Source organism: Cynara cardunculus (assembly GCF_001531365.2).
Source record: "Cynara cardunculus var. scolymus isolate 2C chromosome LG 16, CcrdV1, whole genome shotgun sequence".
Classification (NCBI taxonomy): domain Eukaryota; kingdom Viridiplantae; phylum Streptophyta; class Magnoliopsida; order Asterales; family Asteraceae; genus Cynara; species Cynara cardunculus.
Genome location: NC_037543.1, coordinates 17,504,286 through 17,528,679, shown reverse-complemented (window position 1 = coordinate 17,528,679; position 24,394 = coordinate 17,504,286). Strand labels below are relative to the sequence as shown.

Below are 24,394 nucleotides of genomic sequence, written 5' to 3'. Positions count from 1 at the left end.
TTGAATCCTTTAGCCTAAATTTGAATTGCTAGCTGTGATTAGGAATCTGTAATTGTTCTTAATTTCCACTTGGTAGCAAATAGTGCATCAATAGACAACCAAGTTCACTGATTTGCATTATAGGACTAAAATAAAACATAATTATATTTAAACTAAAACATAATTGAAATGCTAATATTATAATTGATGTTAAAAAAATTATTTTGTAATCATCAAAATAATTAAATAGAAGTTATAATATAATTATTTTTGGAATATAAAATAATGTGATTAAGGATAAGATATGATTAAATAATTATTGTAAAAAATAAAGTATAATTATATTATAATTAAAACATCAGTTAGATTTTTATAAACCTTATGTGAATGTTTTCCAACTGATTTTAAATTTTAGAGTTAAACGAAACATTTTTGAAACCATCAGTTTCATAATCAAAAGCCCATGTCGATTTATAGCTTTACATCTTATTCATGTTCTTTATAGATATAAGAGTACCTGAAATTAAGGCACTCATTAGGAGTCTAAGAATGTAAGCAAAACAAGGAAGGTTTTAAAATCCTAAATGTCGACATCAAAGTACCAAATGTAGACATGGTTGTCAACAAAGATAATGAGAATATCACTGATATGTTTTTAGAAAACGATCTTCCGATAAGGAATCTTACATAATGTTGTCACTTACAACTCTTTGATTGTGGCATTTGTAACTTAGGTGATTGGATGATGACTCTAAAATGCTCAAAGTTATGGATGGAAGGATCTCTCCCTGTACTCATATTTACATAACCTCAAAAGCTATGGTAATTGAGTAAGCATGTAAGTGTACATGTCCACCCAATATCTCTTATTTAGTAGTTGCTGAATGGTTTGGTGCAAAATGCTTAAGTGATCAGAATGTTTAAGAGGCTCTAATGATATATTATAAAATGAAATATAATTGTTTGGTAATTGTTTATAATGGAATTAGGACACTGAATGGTTAAGTGAGGTACATGATGCAAAATCATTCAGAAGATTTTAGAACCATTAAGAGACAGATTTTTTTTTTTTTGCCAAACAAGATTCACCTCTTAACGATTCAAATGTTGTTTCTTAATGGAACTATTAGGAAGTAACAAACAACCCTTTAAAACAAGTAATAAAATGGTAAGAACCAAGTATTGTATTCCACAAAGATAGATTTCTTAAGTTATGAGATTTGAAGGTGAAAAAACTAATTTCAGATGGCGAAGTCGAAGAAATTGGTTTGAGTGAGTAACATTAACAATAAGTAACAACAAGAAAGTAAAAGTATGGGTGTAAGATCTGGTTGCAGTTTCGTCTCAGAGTGAAGCAAATCCTTACTACAACATAACATGAGGTTGTTGCAACAATAGTTCTTAATATCACAATATTGGATCAAACGACTGTCTTTCAAAGTGCAGTCAGGCACTCACTACAGTACCTTATCATATTAGTAATGAGTATAAATCCGAGCATGGTATTAGACTTATCTTTCTTTCTATATAGGTATAACTGTATCAGTTGCTGCAACAAGCTACAACATTCTACAACTCTTTAAATCTCTCTTGTTTGCATTGTCTTCTTTTTAAGCTCAACTCCTCATCATAAAACGAGATGTGTTAATATTTCAATTATTATCAGATGAAACATGATAAGTGCAAATTTATACATTTTTACGTCAAAGTACCTTACAATTAATATTAAATATATGCTTAAAAAGGGGCAATTTAATTTAAGTTAATCTAACTATATGAGGCCATTAAAGTTGAGAAAAATGTGTTGATTATGTGTTCTTTTTTTTTGCCCAAACAGCAGCCCAAGGTTGCTACCCATAACAGCAGCCCGTGAACAAAAAGAAAAGAAGAAGAAACAGCAGCAGCCCAGACCCAAAATCGAGATCGAGAGAGAGACGTGGGTAGCCAAACGTGGGTTGATTGAGAGAGATGGAGGTGCGATTTAAGGCTATTCGATTGGAGGGAGAGGAGGACAGCAGGCTATTCGATTGGAGAAGTCGGAGACACAGGGAGCGATCGAAGAGGACAGCAAAGGGTTGTTCGATTGGAGAAAAGGAGAGTAAAAAGAAGCAGAAGTCGAGAGAGACAGAATCGATGAGAAGCAGAAACCGGGTAGGAGAAATCGRGAGGAAGCAGTAAACAGATTTTCAGAATTTTTGGAGTCGATTTTGGATTTCTCAATTTCAGTTCTTCATACTCTACTGATTTCTACCGTCTGTAAGTTCAATTTCTGTTTCAAAATAGAGTTATGAGTTGCTGATTTTCTGATTCTAGTGATGAGATTATAGTTAGTTTGCATTGAACTTTGTTGAGACTTGTTTAACATTGAAACTTAATTGAATTTTATTTGCACAATTCTTGTTCAGAACCATTGTTCATGTTTGGGATTTTGGTTTTGAGAAGGATCCCTTGAATCCTTTAGCCTAAATTTGAATTGCTAGCTGTGATTAGGAATCTGTAATTGTTCTTAATTTCCACTTGGTAGCAAATAGTGCATCAATAGATAACCAAGTTCACTGATTTGCATTATAGGACTGTGTAATCTAGCTTAAATGTTCGGGTTTCCGTTCATTAGTTAGGATTGGTGCTTGTTTATTGCGTAAGGCAATTGGTAGGTTGAATTTTGCGTCCGTGACTAGAATCAACTTAATCAATTAGGAACTAGTCTACCGAGCTTCTCATGCTAGTTTAATTATAAAGACAAGCTGAGTGTTTGGCACGTGCCGACACTCACGACCGGTCTAAAATCTTTTGAGAATATGTTTTTATACAAGTCAATGATACATGATTTTATAAAGAACTATTTATACTCATCACTAGAATTTATTCGTTATTGTTTAAAGTACTCAATTTAATTTACGTAATTAGACCATTTATCAATCTTCCAACCCCCCCCCCCTTTTATATATACACGCATTTTTTTATGAATTTGCACTCGGTTACGTCTTGGATTTACGGTTAACACGAGTCCCTGAGAAGACGACCCTACTTTATCGCTATCACAAGTTGTATTTTAGAGATAATAGGCTTATTTTTATAAAATTCTATTATTTGTCGGACTCGACACTCGTCAAAACATCAAGAAATGAAGTGAATAGTGCAGTTGATAGCTATAGCGAAAGCAATTCATGCACGGTTGGCTTATCCTTCCAACCTTCACTCAGATCTAAGCCAGGGTAATTAGCCTATCATCATTATACAAACAGTGTATTCTCTATTGTATTGTTTGGTTGATTTCAAAAAGTAGATAATATCTTCAAAAATCAACAAAAAGACTTAAAGCATCCATGTAATTAGCTACATGCATGCTTCTGATTAGTTGATTTCAAAAAGTAGATAATATTTGTAGAAAGTAGATAATATCTTCAAAAATATAAACAACACTTTTTCAATCCAATCAAATCGTTAGACGTCCCTTGCTGTAGCAACCTCCATACTGCTGCAGCAACTTCACTGTTCAGCCCAAAATTCATCAAGATAGATTATTTCCACTTTGAAGCTCCAAAACAAGAAAGATATAAAATCAACAAAAAGACTTAAAGCATCCATTTAAAGATGTAAAACATACAAAAAGAAATGGGGGAAATTATGTTATAGAACGGACATAAATCATACTCATCACACCCCTAAACTTGAATTGTTGCTTGACCCCAAGCAACTAAAATAACAAAAGCAAGACTTAAAACATGGATAGAGCAAAGCTAAAACAATATCATATTTCGTTCTTCTTTTTTCCTAATTCTTTTAATGCATTTCAAAATTTTCCTCAACACGTTAACTATGTTACTGTTACCATCTTATTTTGCTTATGCTTACCATAGGCTAAACTAAGATTTCTTTGTTAGATTCAATCCATGGGACTTAAGATCCATAGGACTTCAATGGGTCTCCTCGAATTTTGGTTTTTGTCATGGAATCATAATATTCATCGTTGAATGCTTTTTTCTGTCTTTCTTTACCGTAACAATCTATTTTTTTGCTACACCAACATTTTCACTGGATTCTTCTTGATTTTTCTAAACTTCTGCATATAGTTACACATTACTATATCATCTGTTCTGGATAATTCCTCTCCCAAACTTTAAGAACAACAATGCACTCATTTCATTGTAAGAATAGGAGGAAAGGAACAAGGGTAGGGAAGAAGTGGTTGCAAAAATATAATGGTGTATAAGCAAGTATTCACTAAATATGGTTTATGTCATATCCTAAGTCCTTGTAGATGAATCAAGATTATGACCAAGAATGCTTTGTTTAGTTCTAGAAAGTAAATCAATAAGCAAAAAAAAGTTAGTTTCAGAATGTTTTAACAATTTACTTGGGTTAGTATAAGAGGTAACTTCACGCAATCATTGTGATGAGCAAAAGAAAAAAAATGCACGTGTGTTGGTCATGATATTCAATTTTAGTAATGATCTGTCATGCATACAAGAACTCAAGATAAAATCAAAATAAAAAAATTGTAGCTGAAAGGATCGTGGATCTCCCTTAACCATTAAGAGCCCTAATTTCATCGTACACAATTGCCAACACAATTATATATCATTTTACACTATATCATAAGAGTCTCTTAATTATTTTGTACCAAATCATTCAGCAATTGTCAAACAGCCCCTTACAATGGACCTCATAGATCCCACAAATTGCACAGATCTCAATAGAAGACCCCCTTATATATGACATTAATATGTAAGATAAATAATTAAACTAAGTTTATAAGAATTTCTTGTTTATTACCCTAAATTTACCCGTTGTAAATTTTATTATGTTATCTTAAAGGAATGTAATGATAAGTAATGAAAGTTGTTTTTTTTTTCATTTTTGTCCGTTTATTTAAGTTCGTTTGTTTATGTTCATTTAACATCTTAACGAACGAACATGAATAAATACATTGTCTTAATAAACGAACATGAACAAACAAATTTCTTAATGAACAAATATGAACACAAAAGAATTCGTCCGTTTACATTGTTTGTTTAGCATCTTAACGAACGAACATTGAAGCCTTGTTTGTTTTTTTCATTTTTCATCTCTTAATTACCTCTTATGTCTGATTCGATTAGACGTTTTATAGTTCAGACCATTTGTTTTTTCTTGTTATCCAAAGCCTCTTATCTCTTGACATGGACCCAAAAAAAAAGGCGGTTGTCTAACTTCTTAAATGCCTCTTATTTTCTTAAGCATCCATCAATCAATTATTGCATTTTTTTACCATTAAAAATTACCTTTTTAATTTTCACAAATATATTATTTTTGTTTTAAGTTGTTTTACGAAAACAATAATTTCTTCTGTTACTAAACTTTCAATTTGAATTTATTATTTTCTAATTTTATAAAGAATTAAATAATTTGGTCACATTTTTGTTAAACCAATATAAGACAAATTTTTAAAAGTTTTTTTATTTTTATAATATTTTTGTAATAAATTTCTAACAATAAGAATTTATACATTTATCAGCTTACAAAAACAAACAGTCTTACTGATTCAGGTTTCAAACTTCAACACCATCTCTTATCAATCAAAAGTAAATTAAAACTTTAGACTTCAGCACTTCTTAAAAAACAAGCGCCACCTAATAGAGACATTTTCTTAATGAACACACCACCAAAGACACTTTTTTAACAAACGAACAAGAATACAAAAAAAATATGTTCGTTTATCCTTGATGTTCGTTCATTTGTTCAATTAAATTAAGTGAACGATAAGTGAACGAACATGAACACAAGAAGTCTCGTTCATATACCGTTCATGTTTGTTCGGTTTTGGTTAAGTTAAAAAAAAAACGAACACAGATAGAGTTTACAGCCCTAGCAACAACACAGTCCGTGTGTTTTTGGCTTTATTGATTCTAGGGGTAACAAAGTCGGTATGTGTTCTACTTGTTACTTGTAAAGTGGTAATGAATTACTTTAAACCACAAAGGTGGTGCCTAATTGGTTTGAGCTTGGCTCAAAAGGTCAAAAGTACCCGGAGGTCCCAGGTTCAAATCCAATGAGGAATAAAAATCTCCTTGTGGCCACAGAGGTACAAATGCGTTGACTCCGGGCTATCTGTAAAGCAAGTGGTCGCCCTGAGATTAATCAGCTCGCATAGCGGGTTGAATATCCAGGTTAATAAAAAAAAAATTGTTGGCCTTACTGTCAAATAGGTTGAATTAGAGCTAAGCTAAAATGCACCCCTATATATATAGTTACATGCAGGTTTACCTACTAATTTTCTCTTCATGAACATCAAAATCAATACTTACTTTTTACATTTCCAAATGCATGACTTAACTTGATTCTGACACTTTTGTTAGCCTCACTGCATTGACCTGTAAATTGGTCCATCAGTCGACTATTGTACTAGATATTAATATGCTTAAATCACACGGAAACCTTCCTCCAAACTAAAGTATTTCATTAATACTTCCTTTGTCCTAGAAAATAAATGTCCACAATGAAAAAGCATAGTTTTGGAAGGTGTAAACTGCTAAAGATATAAAAGGCTATAACTTGACATACAGCGTTGGTTAATGGACCTACTATACACAGACACTATTTGCACGCGACCAGTAGCTACTGAAGGTCGATGGACCGACTCCATTGATGGTTTAGATTCAGGAGATTGATTTTGTGCCACTTGCATTACGTTATTAAAGTTATCAGGACATTTAGGAGAACGATATGGTTCCAAACCTCTGCACAATTTGATTCATCATTGTGCAGAGCTTTGGAAGCATATTGTTCTCCTGAATGTCGTGATAACTTCAAAATGATGAAGCAAGAAGTACGAAATCAATCTCCTGAATCCGAACCATTAATAGATCTTCTTCAATAGAACAAGAAGAAGTGATTCTGTTTTCTAGTTTTTATGTATTATACAAGCAAGGATCTCGTATCGTATAGTAGTGTGTGTGTGTGTGTATAATGATGATGATCACTGTGAAGTTCTTCATCAGATGAGCTTTACCTTGTGATCGTCGGTGCCTATGATTTTAGTTTCAATGTCTCCTTCAGTAGCTAATGGATGTATGCAAAAAACGTCTGTGTATGGTAGGTGTAGCTTTCGTATATGCTACTATTGTTAATGCTTCTGATTCTCCTAGACTTGAATGTAAACGAAAAGCTTGTCCTTTTTCTGAGACCTAAAATGGACAAAAGAGCACACTATAACAATATGGTTTTGAATTTAAGAACCTTTTAATTGTGATGCATCATTGTCCTTCTTACATCAAGGAAATAAGACCTATAAGGTTATAAACGTCGTAGAGAAGGATAAATTCACTTATGAAGCCCAAAACAAACACACTCCTTGAGATTGGAGGGTCAATATTAATCATGCTGTAATACAGAAAAGAAAACGAATAGTAGAGAAAAATGGTGCATCACAAGGTCCGGATTAGCCAAAAACGGAAAATGGAGAACTTTAGCAGGCTATACCGGAATAGAAAAGAATAGAACAAATGATGGCCAAAGATCCAACAAGGTCGAAACAGCGTCACACCATAAGTATGGGTTTACAATCTATACAAGACACTTGATCCTCTCTAAATAGTAAGCCTAATTCTCTTCTCCAAAAGAATGCATTTACTACCATCGGAACATAAGTGACTGCAAATTTCAACATTTATTCTGCTTGATTCGCATTATGATATATCTAAAATCCCTATATATCTCCTAGAGATTCCACTTGTTTCACCAACATGAGCATAAGAATCCAATCCCATTTGAAAGCTAATTTGAAGTTCCCTTAAGGGTACGTTTAGTATCCAGACAGGACAAAATAGAACAGAATAGGACAAAACACTTGTTCAACGTTTGGTAAGACAGAATTGGACAAGACAAGACAAATAAACGGCCAAGTTACCCTTAATGAGTTGTTTATATATTTTACATATTTTTATTAATTACGTAATTTAATAAATTATAATAAAATATATATTTTTATAACAAAATATATCATTAGAAAGTTTTCGTCAACACGATTAAAATGACACGAAAATAAAAAGTTTATGTAGTTTCCAATTCTTATTTTACACGTTTTCTATATTATCATTTGATTATTAATATTTAATAAATTACAAAAATTAATCAAATATAGTAACCGTATAAAAATTATATCTTAGAACAGTAAAGTGAAAGTTTAAAGAACATAAAATACAATAAATAAAATTTAAAGAATAAATAAAATGTAAAGAGGAAAGTGTATTTGATGTTTTAGAAGAGAAATATATTGGTATAACATAAGTCTGTTTCCACCTTGTTCCATTGTTCCAGCTTGTTCCATGAGATGAGGGTGGAACAAGCCTGTTCCACTATGTTCCACAAAAAAAGTCCTGCCAAACATGAAAAGTGATTCATGTTCTTTTCCTGTCCTGTCCACTCAAACGCACCCTAAGGTCCATATAGATAGGGATAGCTAGTTTTGATGTTGGCTCAAGAGTCATATATGGATAAAGAAAAGGACGGAGCGAAAGAGATAAATATAAAGTGAACTGTGCAAACTATGGAAAGATTGTGCGGAATTATGTTGACTTCAATTACCTGGTCTAAAATCAACTTGCTTGTGAACTTCTGTGTTGTGAGTTTTGCTTGGTAACCAGTGAGCGTTGTGAGTTTCCTTGGCATAAATTGTGGTGAACCCTCGAGACGGATGCATAAACACTCAAGATTCTAATTGCATCATCTTCAACCAGTTCTCAAGTCATCAATCTTTTATGCAAGCCTTGCAATTAACGAAGAAATTCAAGGAATGAGAAACTAAAGCAGTTTACATGTTTACACACCATGAAAAAAAAAGAGCTCTGCACATCAATGTTTCCATGCTATCGCACAATAAAGCCCATTTGGTTTGACGGAACATTTTTGAGGGATTGGATTTAGTGAAAGTATTTAGAATTAGAAGGATTTGTAATCTTTGGTGTGTTTGGTTTATAGGATTTGAAATGGAATTGAATTCCATTCTTTATAAATAATTATAAAAATAATTAAATTATCTTTTTCTTAATTGAATATTATAAAACAAGTGTTTTTAACAAGTTTTATAACATTATTACAAAGAAATCCTATCGCAAAATATCAACTACCCCCATGAGATTCTAAATCCCATATTTGTGAGATTTCAATGAAATCCCGGGATTTCAAATCTAAGCACCTTCTCAAACCAACCACAGTATTAGAATGAAATTCAAATACAAATCCTATCAAAAACCAAACGGGATCTAAGATTATGTCTATGGCCAAGAACCGGTTGCCATGGCTACTATAACCGGCTTCCTGATACACCCAACCGACATTACATGTTGGGCTTAGTTTTTTGGGCCTCTTTATTTGGTCAACCAGTCAACACATATATTAGGTCTCACGCTTGTTCTCTTCTCGGTTCTTCACAGTTCACGCTTCTTCTCTTCTCGGTTCTTTCACAGTTCACGCTTATTTCTCTTATCGGTCTCCTTCATCTTCACGGTCTGGCTTCTTTTCTTTTCTCGGTCTCTTTCTCTTCTCGGTCTCTTTCTCTTCTCCAGCAAATGGTCAAGTCTCACGAAGAAGTGAACGTATTAGATGATGTTGACTCAGATGCCGAACCTATTGCTTGCAATTAGCTCGTTTTTGAACATTTTTCCTATTTTGTTTTGTGAGACTTGTTTATGTGATGTTTTAATTTTGAAACTATATTTCTAAACTCTAATTAATGCATATGATATGTTTTTGGATGCATACATATAACCGAAATATCGAATATCGGTTCTGACCCATATTTTGTATTTTGACCGCAGTAACAGCATACTCAATCTAACCCCTAATCAAATATCAACCCCCACCGAACCAGTCCCACGGTCATCATGAGGAGGTAATTGAGCAGTGCATCCTAAATGGCAGAAGGTGGTGCTTGGTCTAGAACCAGGACCTCACACATATGTATTACACCCACACCTTTACCGTTGAGGAGAGATCAACGACGACTAGTATATCATAACTAAAAATAGACAAAATGGACTATTCATGGCTGCTTGTAATTATGCCAGGAGTATGTGATGGTGGTTTGCGCCCATGTACCTATCCTATCCTCAAAGGTTCCCGAGTTTTAGCATCAGATAGTGAACTTGAACGAGCTTCTACGCTAAGATATCATATATGCAATTAAGTTCGTATAATAAATGTGATTTCCTAATTCAAATTTAAAAAAATGGTCTTCCAATGAACCTACTGTCATATGAAGTGCCCTAAACCCTAAACCACATGAATAAAATAAATAAAAAGGATATGGAAATAATTAGGGAGTCAAATGGTAACGGGTAAAGATGGAACAGATTTTCTCATACCCCTGAACTTTATATGCAGCAGCAATGAACCAAAAACAATCAGAACACTTAGTTCCAAGGATTACCTATCACGTATTTCGGAAGAAAACGACTTGCCATCAGTACCTAGAAACTTCGATTTTGATGCCAATTCTCAAAATGCATCATATCTTTAATTCTGGAGGAATTCATCTACAGAAATTCAAAAATATATCAAGATTAGGAAGCACATTCATGCTATATAGATAAAGGGAGACCAATTCAATTTCATATTCAACAATATGGAATGCAGACAATTTTAGTTAGCACTTGTATCCTCACGACTAATTGACGCAAGATATATAAAGTAACAACTCCCTCCTCGACTATGCACAATTTCCAATAAGCTACCATTGGTTTCTTGTAAGCAAGAAATTATAAGGCTAGCACATAAATAAACTACGGATTAATTGCTGACAAGGTAAACATCATTTTATCTGTTTGACAAACTTCTTACCCAAGGCCCTTAGTTTCAGAAAAAGCATATGCTAATGAAATCCGATATGCCTTCACTTCCTCCTTGTAGTCCTTCATGTTTCCAGCAACAGTATTTTCTCCTGTTTTTCAGAAGCCACGTCTCCAGCAGAGCTCTCTATACATTACAGAGCTAGATCCTGCCTCCACAAGAGATCAATCCTTCAAATTTTGGCGGTTTTGCATGACCATTCATGTAAAAGTAGCAACTGAACCTGCAGGTGCAACAAAGTTTTTCTTATACATTGTGACATCTAATGGAAAAAAAATACATGTAATAGTTGGTTTCCTCTGTCCAAATCAAAAGAGCATTTTTCTCACTGTGAAAGATTTCAAGGTCTGACTCACCTTGTCATAAAACTAATCAAAAAACCACGCTATTACTAGACTTATAAAAAACAATGAACCACTAATTTGATTAGAAAAGTTTATGAAAGCATATCAAGCTAACAACTAAAATGAACATGTTTTCCTCTTCATATATCCAACTCTTGTCAGCAGAATTTAGGAAAGTGAACCAAAAAGTCTTAACAATATCTTACCTAGTTGGCTATCACGTGCGATAAGAGAATCCCGTTTCTTGCACAGAAGTAAACTAAGAGTGAATTTGATCATGGATATAGAGACAAATGGAAGTAAGGTTTCATTGCTATAATGCGTAAGCATCTTAGCCTACACCTACTATATGCCTTAATGATTTAACTTGTTGACGATTATACCTCTAGACCATACAATATAGAATCTCTAATCAATTCAAATGACAACAAAATACAAGTCACACATACCTTCTCAGAGATGAAGGTGCCTATTTTGCTGGCTGGAATTTGGATTTTAATACATCATTTGGCACAAGTTTTTGGATTAGATCAGCAAAGTTAGAATCTTGTTCTTTTGCTGGGATCATATGAAGTAGCAAGTAAAAGGAAGATGCGTCAATTGAAAAACCCCTTGCATCCATTTCCTTCAGATGTGATAACACATCTTTTGGTTTTTTCCACCTCAGAATACCTTGAAGAATAATGTTGTAAGTGACACTATTTGGAAAGACTCCATTCTTCTCCATTTTAATAACAACCTCTTTTGCTTCCTCAATCAGGCCCTTGTTACAGAACCCATTAATCATGGCATTGTAAGTCACAATGTTCGGATGCAAACCTCTTGAATAAAGTTCACAGAAAAGGTCCATGGCAGTATCAAGCTTCCCATTCTTGCAGCTACCGTCAATAAGGACAGTGTACATGGCCACATTAGGATGTATCCCGTTTTTTATTATAATACGAAACAAAGATAGTGCCTTGTCCACCTGATGATTTTTGCATAGTCCATCCAATAAGACAGAATAAGTGATAAAATTTGGAGTTAGGCCTATAGATTGCATATGTTCAAAAAGTTCTAGAGCATCTTTTGATCTCCCCACCTTAAACAATCCATACAAGATCGTGCTGTACGTTGAAACTGTGGGTTCCAACTTCTTGCGAGCTATCTCCTTAAATAACTTCATTGCCTCATCTATGTTCGACCTTTTGCAATGCCCATTTATTAAGCTGTTAAGAGTGATGATGTTAGGCTCGATATTTTTATCAATCATGGTGTTGAAGACTGCTGTAGCTTCTTTCATTTGACCTCGCAAACAATATCCATCAATGAGTGCACTATACGAGACAACATCTGGTTGCTCACCTTTTTCAATCATGATACAGAAAACACTTTCAGCATCTTCTATCATCCCTTCTTTACAAAATGCATCCATGAGGATATTATAAGTGTGCATGTCAGGATTGATCTTTCTGATGTCCATTTCTCTTAACATTTGCTTAGCATCTTCCCAACGGCCTAAATTACAAAGACCATAAATAAGGGAATTGTAAGTAACAACATTAGGAAAAACTCTTTTACCAATCATTTCTGCCAAAAGGGTCAAAGCATCATCAACCATCCTATCTTTGCACAAACCATCAATGATTGTGCTATATCCTTCCTTGCTTGGTTTACAACCTTTTTCTTCCATATATGCAAGTAACCTAATGGCCATGTTGGTATTCCCAGCTTTACAGAGCCCGTTCATCAGCGTTCCATAAGTGACTTCATTCGGTTCACAAATTCTCTCTCTAATCAACTTCTTGAACAAAACCTCAGCCTCAAAAATCCTATCTTCTAAAACAAGACCTTTCAACAAAGTGTTATAAGTAGACACAAGCGGTTCATGACCACACTTCACAATACAACCAAACATAGCAAACCCTAAATCGATTCGTCTTAAATGAGAAAAACAGTTGATTGCAATGTTCATCATATAGGCATCAACAGAAATTCGCAGCAACCACAATTTATTGATCAAGGAAATAGCAGTGGAGTAATGCTTCATCTTCACGATATCCCCAAGGAGTTTATTGAATTCGAATAACAAAGGCAGAGGCTTCATATGTATCATTCGATTGAACAAAAACACAGCATCATTGAGCTTATCGAAACCCTTAACATACCTACCAGATCTTGCAGGCGTGGTTGAAAGCGATTTTGAAATTGAATTAGGGGATAATAGATTATTGTCCATGGAATTATAGAACCCTAACCACAACAAAAACGAAGGGTGCATTGAATCGAGAAGAAGAATACCTTTACGAGGAGTAGCAGATATGCGTACCAAAGCAACACATCCGACTCCCATCTGCATTCCACGAAACGGAAGTCTATAACAAGGACGAATACTCTGAGAACGGCTTCGTAAAAAGTGGGTAAACACTCGACTCTAGCCTCGATTTGGAGCTGTTTCTATTTGGGGCTGTTTCTATGGTTGAGTCACCTATTGGTTGGTTTCCATTAATTCTTGTATGATATATATTAAATTCTTGTTCGGTTGTGTTGTTGAATAATCAGTTTGAATGATAAAAATGACTATTTTACTCTCAATCTAGATCAAGCATCGTATAATACATTCCGGACAAAATTCTAACATATAAATTCGTTATAATTTCGATTGAAACTTCAAACACATAACCCATATGATCAAACATAAAGGCTTTATAGATTCAGGCTAATCTCGACTAAAATCCAAAAATCATCAAAAGCTTCAAGCACAAAACCCATATAGAATCACACTAATCTCGATTAATACTTACAATTTTGCACAAATGGAGGGGAGAACATCTTTTGTGAGGGAAGATTTGACGGAAAAAACATCGAGCTTCACCACTAGCTGAAAATGGAGACATACCTAATGTTCGCACCAAAAGCGAGGGAGGGAGGGAAGAATCAATCGTAATTTTTTTGATCTAGGAGGCATCAATCCATTATTCAGGATAACAGATTCAGGGCGTGCTTTTTTTTTTTTGGTTTTATCACAAGGGTATGAATGGAAAGAGGACGGTTGAGCGTATATGACTCTACCAATTGGACTGAGCGACTCAATGCATTTCTGAATTAGTAAGTCATTTCTGAACAACATTATATATGGCTTGTTGCACAAGTCATACATGCTATACATCCCATTAAGCTATTACCGAACATCCCTTGAATGTTAAATAGAAATTGATTGTTTGGAAACTATTGCGAATGAATCATTAATTATTATTTTATCGACTCCTCTGTTGAATAAAAATCAACTTTTAGAAAAAAATGAAATCTACGAGTAACTAGTTGTGTATTCGTGTAATGCGGTGGGATGTAAAATTTTGTAAATGTAAGTGAGCATATCAATTATGAAGGAATATTTATATTTGAAATTGTCAAACCCTAGACCTTATTAATTGTCGTAGCAAAAGCAAAGATTGAACGAATTCAAAATAAATAGTCCCCTAATTTATTAACATATGTTTTTCATACATCCATCCCAATAGGACCAATTAAAAATTAGGAAATTGCAAATGGACCAAAGACAAGAATCCAGTCTACAAGAAGAAATAACCACAAAAACATATGATACAACAGTAAAACTCCAATCAAATTAATTAATAAACCAATTGCCATTTGGATAACCAATGAAATGTCATAAACATCAGTCTGCAAAGGCAAAAATTGTTGCCACTCATGTCTAACAACATCAATCAAATTGGTAATGCCACCAAGGCTCATGCAACTTAGACGAAGATACTACAACTTGGATATATCACCATCATACATTGATTTTGAAGCTACTACAACGTCACTAGTAACGGTTTGACCCTGAAAAATATAAAGGTTAGCGGACTTTCTTTAAGCTTTCGTTGCCACTAACGCTCCCGTTTAACCTTGATGGATATGCCTTTATCAAGAACTCATAACCCTTTTCATCAAGCGAACTAAAAGAGATGAGATTCCTTTGAAGCTTGCGAACATGTTTCACATTCCCAAGTGTTCAGGTGATGCCATCATGCATACAAAATCTAATTGTGTCTTGACAAACAATAAGGTATGCAACATTGTTCCCCTTCATCACAACATCTTCGAAAACTTTCTCATATGTATGAAACAAACTATTGTTGTGACACATATGAAATGTGCAACCCAAGTCTAGAAGCCACTCTTCCATGGCCTTTGGTTTACCGCCAAAGACTGTCATGACTTCACCTTAACTAGCTCCACCTTCATCATGCTCAACAATGTCGGAATCCCCGAAGGAACCCATTGTCTTCTTCTTGGCTTTTGTTTTTGGCTTGGAGCTTAAAACACTCGTCAATAATATGACCTCTCTCCTTTTACAGAAGTTAGAAAAATTCTTTTTTACCACGAGATTTTGATCTTGATTTTCTTGGAGAGCTCGATCCTTTTTAAAATAGTCTTCCCCTTGCATTTAATCCCTCGGCCTTTGGTTCATTATCGAGAATTATTGCTTTTCATCTTTTCCTTTAAACTTAAAGCGGTATACACCTCCTCAAAAGTAGGGGAATCCATACCATTAATGATTGTATCCATAAAAGTTGTTATGGCAAAGAGCATAACAAAATTAGACCTAAATCCTCATCGTCATATTTCACCTCAAGATTCTTCAAGTCACCAACTATCTCTTTAAATTTTAATAGGCATGCAGTAATTGAACCACCTTCAGATAAACGATGGGCATATAACTTAAGCTTCATATGGAGCTTATTGGGCAAGCTCTTTGTCATAAGCATTTTATCTAGCTTACACCATATTCGACAAGTTGTTTCCTCTTTTGCAGCATCGTATATAATATTATTAGACAAATGCAATTGAATCAAGAATGAGGCTCTCAATTCATTTAGTTCTTCTTCTTCTTCTTCTTCTTCCTTTCAAGCACCAAGCATATATGCCCGTCCCAAAATAAATTTATGCATATTTTGTTGGATAAGAACATCTCTCATCTTTATCTTCCATAATGGATATCGGGTATCTCATTCCAGCAAAGACAATTAGACAAATGTTGGACGAAGAGAGAGCCGAGAGGAAGAAAAACGCTGCACAGAGAAGGAGCCGAGATCGAGAGGGCAAGAGGCGGACAACAGACTTGAAGAGTTGGATTGGACTTTGGAGGCAATAATGGAGTAATGGACTAAAGGGTTTTCTTAGGGTTTCATGATAATTAAGAGTAATGGAGACGATTGGAATTTAGACTTTCATCTCACAACGGTAGAATTTTTAATTAAGAATAAAACAAAATTAAAAATTAGAATACTAGATATAATATTAAGAATAAAATAAAATTATACAATATTTTAGATGAGTTGGAAACAGGTTGAAAACATGTTATAAACGGGTTGAAAACAAGTAGAAAAATTCAACCAAACCCAACCCATTTATTTAAATGGGTTAGGCGGGTTGACCCATTTATTTAAATGAGTTGAAAATCTCAACCCAACCTGCTAATTCTATATTAGGTTAGGATTGAGTTAGTGAGTTGAGTCAATTTTTGCCACCCCTAGGCGTGGGAAGAAGAAACACATGGAGATGGGAAAAAAGACGACGTCGTCGTGTATGCTTGATGGAAGGAGAAACAATGTGTATATAGTTTCGTATGCATCGACATATATAAACAATATAATATTTACTTCAATTGTCAAATAAAATTAGTAAAAAGGTAAAATACGAGAATACCCATAATTTACCAGATAATTTTTAAGGGAATTAGTGTCAATAACCATTTTCAGAATAAAATGCAAACCACAGGGATGATTTCTACGCTTATTAAAAGTTAGGTATCATTTTCAAAGATTTCACTAAAGTTTAAGGACTAAAATTGTAGTTTACTCTTCAATATAAAACGAAAGGTTACTTTATTAATCTTATTCGGAAGGAAAAAAAAGTTATTTTTCCAAAACAAAATATAGCCGTTGCACATAATCTCCAACGGTTATATATCTCACCATAAATTCGTGAAATCAGAACCCTCTCTTTCATTTGAAATTAAAACTTCTGCTTTCGCTAATGGTTATTGTTACCGGATAAGGTTATAAGAGCATCTTCAACATCATCCCTAAAACGATTACTTATGAATGAGAAATAATATTTTATTGTTCTCATCAATAAGAGTATTTGAAATTAAATATATAAGAGACGGAAACAATATTTTATTAAATGTAATAAATATTTTAATAATATAGTTGATATTAATCTCTAAAATAGAGGATCTGTTGGAGATTAATGTAATATTTTTTTTTGGAGATTTTCATTTAAGATCCTCTATTTTAGAATTTTTAACAGTTTATTTTATCATTTCATTTTAGGGACCTAAGATGTTATCTCGTGTAAACCAAAACCCAAAATTGTAATTTACTTTATAATATAATGAAATACAAAATAGAGCGAATTACATGTTTGGTCTCTATGTTCTGTTTTAACATCGGCACCTAAGATGTTATTTCGTGTAAACCACATAGCTTTTTCCCATAGTTATTTTCATACAGACAAAACATGTAATTCACTCTATAAAATAATATAATATATTATTTTAAAAAGTTAGAAAAAATATTAAAATGACCAATTTCATTTTCTTTAAAAATAAAATTAATTAATATAATACATATTATTATTGATTAATATTAATATATATATATATATATATATACCAAGTATATACACAGTCACCATACAGAACACCAATTTACTTTCATGAACCCAACACAACAACAGATCAAACGCAAAAACAAAAAACATGTACACAAAAACACAATCAAGCACAAATAAATCAAACACAACCATAACCAAACCAAAGAAAAAGCAATGTACGAACAAATCTAGGTCTTCTAATCAAATCATTATATATAGGGGTGTTCGTAGTCTGGTTTGGACGGTTTAATCCTCCGAACCATAAATCAAACCGTAATGGTGGTTTGGTCGTAATTAATCAAACCGGTCAAATGACCACAAATTTGGTATTTTATGAAAGCGTTGGGTATGCTTTTATAAAACCTTTTTAATATTTTGAAAATTAAAAATACATACAACTTTCATAAAACATCAAAATAAATAATACTTTATTCAAGAAAAAAAAAATGCAATTTTAATAACAGAAAAATAAATTTTATCAAATGTTTAAAAGTTTTTTAATTAAAAAAAACAAATTTATATCAAAATATATATTATTGAATAAATCTATTTTTAGAAAACGTGTTTCATAATATTACAATTACTAAATATATAATTCTTTAAAAATAATTGCCATGGACATACTGAAAACTTGTTAGATTTGTTAAAACAATTTAAAAAGAATTTTTTGTAATATTTAAAAGAGAAAAAGCATTAATATTTAAAAAAAAAAAAATAGAGTAAACTAAAATTTTGGACCTTGAGATTTAATGAAATCTCTAAAAATGGTACCTAACTTTTAATAAGTTTAAAAATCATCTTTGTAGTTCACATTTTGCTTTGAAATCGTGCATGACACTAACTCAGCTAAAATGAAGGATATTTTTGTCTTTTTACCCATTTTTATAAGTTTTTTAAAAAATTAACGAAAATATTATATATATATATATATATATATATAGAGAGAGAGAGAGAGAGAGTATTTTATATTACTGTTGTTAAAAAGCTAAAACCTAACTCTATTTTGTCCTCAAATTCACAAAATAAACAAGCTTGCAACTGAAATTTTCTATATAAATACAAACAATATAAATATCTTATTTAATTTAATTAATAAACAGGATAAAAAGACTGAAGTACCCCTCATTTAACCGATAATTTTCAAAACGAAATACAAACCACAAGGATAATTTCTAAACTAAATAAAATTTAATACCATCTTTAGAGATTTCACAAAACTTGAAGGACCAAAAATGTAAAATAACCCCAAAGTGTTTACTTTAATTATATCTCAAAGAAAGAAAAAGAGAAATAAAATTAATTTTTCCAAATGGGAATATAGCCGTTGCCCCCATGTTTCCCAACGGCTATCTCCTCCATAAATCCCCTATATTTCAAAACCTTCATCTCAAATCTAACAATCCATCCTCCCATAAACATCCAGATTCTTTCCATTTTCTAAACTCTTCTCCACAAGATGAATGATTTAATGACCAAATCCTTCACCAGCTACGTAGATCTGAAGAAATCTTCCATGAAAGACCAAGATCTGGAAGCTGGTCCGGATCTCGATCTCCAGATGCAAACAATTCAACAACCAGATCACAATCTCACTTCTTTTCTCCAAGAAGCCGAGCTCGTCAAGCAGGAGATGAACTCCATTCGTGAAACCCTAGCTCACCTGCAATCAGCGAATCAGGAGTCAAAAACTCTCCACAATCCCGATGCGTTGAAGTCTATCCGACGTCGTATCAACGGTGATATCGTCACTGTGTTGAAGAAGGCGAAGACGATTAAATCACGGCTGGAGGAGATGGATCGAGCGAATGCGGAGAGCAGGAGGCTGTCGGGATGTAAAATGGGGACGCCGGTGGATAGGACGCGAACGGCGGTGGCGAATGGACTGAGGAAGAAGCTTAAGGAGTTGATGATGGATTTCCAAGGGCTGAGACAGAGGATGATGAGTGAGTATAAGGAGACGGTTGGCCGGACATATTTCACGGTCACCGGCGAACAGCCTAATGAAGAAGTGATCGAAAAGATCATTTCCAATGGAACCGACGGACATGGCGGTGAAGAATTCTTATCAAGAGCCATTCAGGTATCAAATCATTCATTTAACTCTATATGCACAATTTCGAGCTTATTTCCAGAGCTACAATAGTTGGATCCACACCAGTAATGCTTTAGTAACTTGTACTTTATGCAATACAATTTGTACATTGATTTGAATCTGGTAGAAGAACTTCCTCCAAATAGGTGTGGGCCTATCTTGGTGAAATTATGATTAAATTTTATATTATATGTATATAAAACTCCTTAAATTTCAATTTTTTGTTTAAATCCCATTAATTAAATAAAAGTTTTGTAGATATTTATGGCTTTTCTGATTTGTTACATTTCTAATTTGATCGAATTTTGTTGGATAAATAGGAGCATGGGCGGGGGAAGGTGTTGGAGACGGTGGTGGAGATACAAGACCGCCACGATGCCGCCAAGGAGATCGAGAGAAGCCTACTAGAGCTCCACCAAGTGTTCTTAGACATGGCAGTGATGGTGGAAGCGCAAGGGGAGAAGATGGACGATATCGAGCATCATGTCATGAACGCGGCTCATTACGTGAATGATGGTACTAAAAACCTCAAAACGGCAAAAGGGTACCAAAAAAGTAGTCGAAAATGTATGTGTTTCGGGATCATACTTCTTCTCATCATCATACTCGTGATCATCATCCCAATCATCACGAGTTTTAGCAAATCTTGAGGTTGTTTAGCAAATTAAGGCTACATATATGTGTCCTGGTTATATATTTCGAATTTGATTCGTTTTTTATGTTTTTACTCTATTGTATGTTTCTTTCTATCGATTGAAAGTCAGATCTATTAATACTAAAACTATGGCTCTTGTGATTTTCGTGACTCGATACCATTTCTTGTTTTTGTTACATATAAGTTCCAGAGTATGGTTTGGGATTACGTTTTAAGATTGAGTTCTGATAAGAATGAAAGTTATGGTGAGAAAAAATATGAAGACTATTTGATCAATTCTAATTGAATATCAATACTAGTGCGATTCAGATCAATTTCGTGATAAATGCAATTGTGGGGATGAGATCAAAGTGATTGAGGATTCAGATCCATTCTTATATTTCTTAGCTTAACTTCTATTCTCACATGATCCTTAAAATATACTATGGAAAATTGTACCTAAATATTGAGCATCTACATGTTTTTGAATATGATTCATTTTTATTATAATTTCTATGTAATGAGTACGTTAATTGTTACCCCGATTCTTATTTTAAGCAGTGTATATAATTTTTACATTACCTAACAACTTATAATTTCAATCATGAAATAGGAACATGATTTTAAGAGCATCTACAATAACTATACTATAATTTTTCTATACTAGTATCAACAGTTAATCTTTTTTTAGAAAAAAATTATATTTAACTACAACAGCTACTTTATTTTATCAATTATATCATTAACAATATTATTAAACATTCAATACTTTTAATAAAATATCATTTCTTTTTCTTAAACACTTAATTGGTGAGAAAAAAAAAAATTAAATATCATTTCTTCCTTTTAATATGAGGTATTAGAGATTTCTCCACCTTTATATTCTTTTTCTCTATTATAACATATGGTATAACATAACTGTTGAAGATACTCTAAATAACAAACTGCTCAAAAAATTTAGATAAGCATTTTTTAAAAAAAATTGGTGATTAAAATCAAACTTCAATTAAGATTGCAAGTGGGCTAAACAAATTGGAAAGGTAAAAAGGGTAAGGATAAAGAGTTTAAACTACAAACTTAGTTAGGGGATGTTTGAGATTGTTTATTTGTAACAATTTATATTTTTTATAAAAGTCATTATTAACTTATTATAAGTTACAATGATTTAACTTCTTCAAAAACTTCTTAAATTAGCTGTTTATTCAAACACTCAAAAATGTTTATTACCGATACCACATCGGAATAAGTGAATAAATTGTTTTTATAAGCAATCACAAACACCCCCTTAATGTGGTTTGTAAATATAACACTTTTTTGTTCATATAGTTTTAAAATTAGAATACGGCCATCATGGTATGTAAAAATATCAAGATTTGTTCCGTCCTAATTAGCTGTTGAAAAGTTCCACCAAATGAAGGACATTTTCGTCTTTTTTTTTGTCTTTTACCTGATCAAAAACCAAAGGAATCAAAAAACATAAAAATTGATTTTGATCGGGTAAAAGACAAAAATTCGATAAAAGAACAAAATGCTCCTTATTTAAGAGTTTTTTTTAGCGACCGTGAGAGAGAGGTCAAATGTTATGAATTTAAAGCTGTACGGACAAAAATGTCATTTTTTAACCAACCACAAGCACCAAAATTATAGTTTACTCAAAAGTTTAAAAGCAAATTAACTTTTTGCTCCTTCATTTTTAATTCATTATTATTATTATTTTCATTTTCTATATTTAAACAAAAATAATAATTAACCGTAAACCAAATGGAAACTGCAATTTCAAAACCCAATTTTTTAACAAACCGTTAGGACGACGTAATTTACTCAGAATTTAATAAATATTTTAAAATCACATTTTAGTGGGATCTAAATATGTAAAAAGAGTGCGAGATAAATAAAAAACTTACGGTTTTAAAAGAGTTGAGTGAGTCGATTGACACTACAAGGTGAATCTCAATAATTTGAGTGGCTTAAATTTAACTTTTATCTATTAACTAGTTTTCTAACCGTGCGTTACGCGGTAGCGATAATATATTTTTCAAAAGAAATGTTATAGACTAAATTTGAAGTACTATTCTAAAAAAATTTAGACAAATGTAAGTGACAACTACTCATTAACATTAAAAGTTTTTAAGATGATTTGACAACAATCTTAGAACCATATGCTAATTTAAGTTATCTAACTATGCTTGAGAATCGTGTTGTAAAGTACTCTACAAATGTTTGACTAATGTTAGTAGTTTGTCTAATTAGAAGTCACAGTTTTAATTGAAATCTCATCTAAAGTGACAAAATCACGATTTTAATTTTATAACAAATTTAATTGAAATCTCATTTTTGAAGTTACGACAAAGAAACGTTCTATAATATTTCTAGTGAAAATTAAAGGAGTGCGTATGTTGTAGCAACAATAGTGGAAGTCCAATACGATGCATGAAGAACCACATCATCAATCTCAGAAAATGGATTTTTTCTGTTAAAAAATAAAATTAATATCAAATGGGGTCGATGACCCACATATCAGATATAATATTTGAATTGTAATTAGAGGGGTGTGTCAAACCGTGATAGTATTAACATCAAGATGACAGATAAATAAATACCTCATGTTGTCAAATTATCATCATTGGTTTCACTTTTATATTTGCACTATAATTTTTACCATTTAGTTGGTTTCTTATACACCTTACTTTGTTCAAAATTTTTAACTCTTCATCAATGTGGGACAAGTAAAACTCAACAACAATTMACCATTTGAGAATACGCAATTCTCATGATGTCACCTCAATACCSAAGGTTTTCTTWTATATATATAAAGATAAATATTTTTTCTATTTGGTTGGTTTTGATCCCAACCATGGTTATAGATTTCAAAGAGATCATCCAAAGTAAGACAACCCTAAGAGACAAACATCATTRRTCGACACAAAAGCACCATTCCATCTTTTTATACACTTCAYTTTGTTCAAATCTTTCAMMTCTTCACCAATGTGRRACAAYTAAAACTCAACCACAATTCACCATTTGAGAATACTCAATTCTCATTGTACCACCTCAATACCCCCAAGGTTTTACTTTTATAATTCTCATGGTGCCACCTCATCACCCGAATGTTTTACTTTATATATATATATATATATAATATAATTAATTTTGCACTATAATTTTTATCATTTGGTTGGTTTGGTTATAACCATGGTTATAGATTTCAAAGAGATTCATTCAAAATAAAACAAACTTATAAGGCAAACCTCATTATTTGACWCAAAGGCATCCAATCCACTTTCTTTATAATAATATAATTAATTTTGCACTATAATTTTTATCATTTGGTTGGTTTGGTTTTTAACCATGGTTATAGATTTCAAATAGAATCATTTAAAATAAGGCAAACCTCATTATTTGACACAAAGGTATCCAATCCACTTTCTTATACACTCCATTATGCTCAAATCTTTCAATTCTTCATCAATGTGGGACAACTAAAATTCAAGTACAATCCACTATTTGAGAATACTCAATTTTCATTGTGTCACATCAATATCCTAATAAGATAACTTTATGACTCGTTGAGCTAACACAATATAAAATTTGTTTTGCAAAAATAAGGTCATCCAAATAAGATAACCTTATGACTCAAACCTCATGAGTTGACACAATAACTCTCATTCTTTTTTCTTATACACGCCTTCTTAATCCAATCTTTCAATCTCTCACCAATGTGGGATATCTCAAACTCAACCATAATTCACCAACACCTTAATACTCAATTCACATGATGCCACCTCAATACTCTTGGTTTTTCCTATATATATATATATATATATATAGGGGCTGGTTCAAATAGAAACCAACCATATGGTACAAACTATGTGA

At 32.7% G+C, this 24,394-nt stretch overlaps 2 protein-coding genes across 8 annotated transcripts; one reads left to right on the top strand and one right to left on the bottom strand.

Annotated features, from left to right (window-relative positions):
• Window positions 1–6,315: 6,315 nt before the first annotated feature.
• On the bottom strand, window positions 6,316–13,573 carry LOC112528927 (pentatricopeptide repeat-containing protein At1g62910-like). Of its 7 annotated transcripts, none has more exons than XM_025139964.1 (7): window positions 13,431–13,573; window positions 11,600–12,647; window positions 10,798–11,029; window positions 10,388–10,493; window positions 8,545–8,725; window positions 6,971–7,145; window positions 6,316–6,332 (listed from the first exon to the last, which is right to left on the bottom strand). In XM_025139964.1, exons 1-2 carry the CDS (start codon window positions 13,486–13,488, stop codon window positions 11,620–11,622), a joined length of 1,086 nt encoding a protein of 361 aa, XP_024995732.1. In that variant the 5' UTR covers window positions 13,489–13,573; the 3' UTR covers window positions 6,316–6,332; window positions 6,971–7,145; window positions 8,545–8,725; window positions 10,388–10,493; window positions 10,798–11,029; window positions 11,600–11,619. The 7 variants fall into 7 exon arrangements, with proteins under 7 accessions (XP_024995732.1, XP_024995738.1, XP_024995731.1 ...); XM_025139970.1 differs by lacking the exon at window positions 6,316–6,332 and having other exon boundaries at window positions 6,407–7,145; window positions 11,600–12,117; window positions 12,232–12,647; XM_025139963.1 differs by lacking the exon at window positions 6,316–6,332 and having other exon boundaries at window positions 6,407–7,145.
• A 5,678-nt stretch (window positions 13,574–19,251) lies between these two features.
• Window positions 19,252–20,662, top strand: LOC112529829 (syntaxin-related protein KNOLLE). The gene is made up of 2 exons (XM_025141238.1): window positions 19,252–19,875; window positions 20,208–20,662. Exons 1-2 carry the CDS (start codon window positions 19,252–19,254, stop codon window positions 20,535–20,537), a joined length of 954 nt encoding a protein of 317 aa, XP_024997006.1. The 3' UTR covers window positions 20,538–20,662.
• Window positions 20,663–24,394: the final 3,732 nt, after the last annotated feature.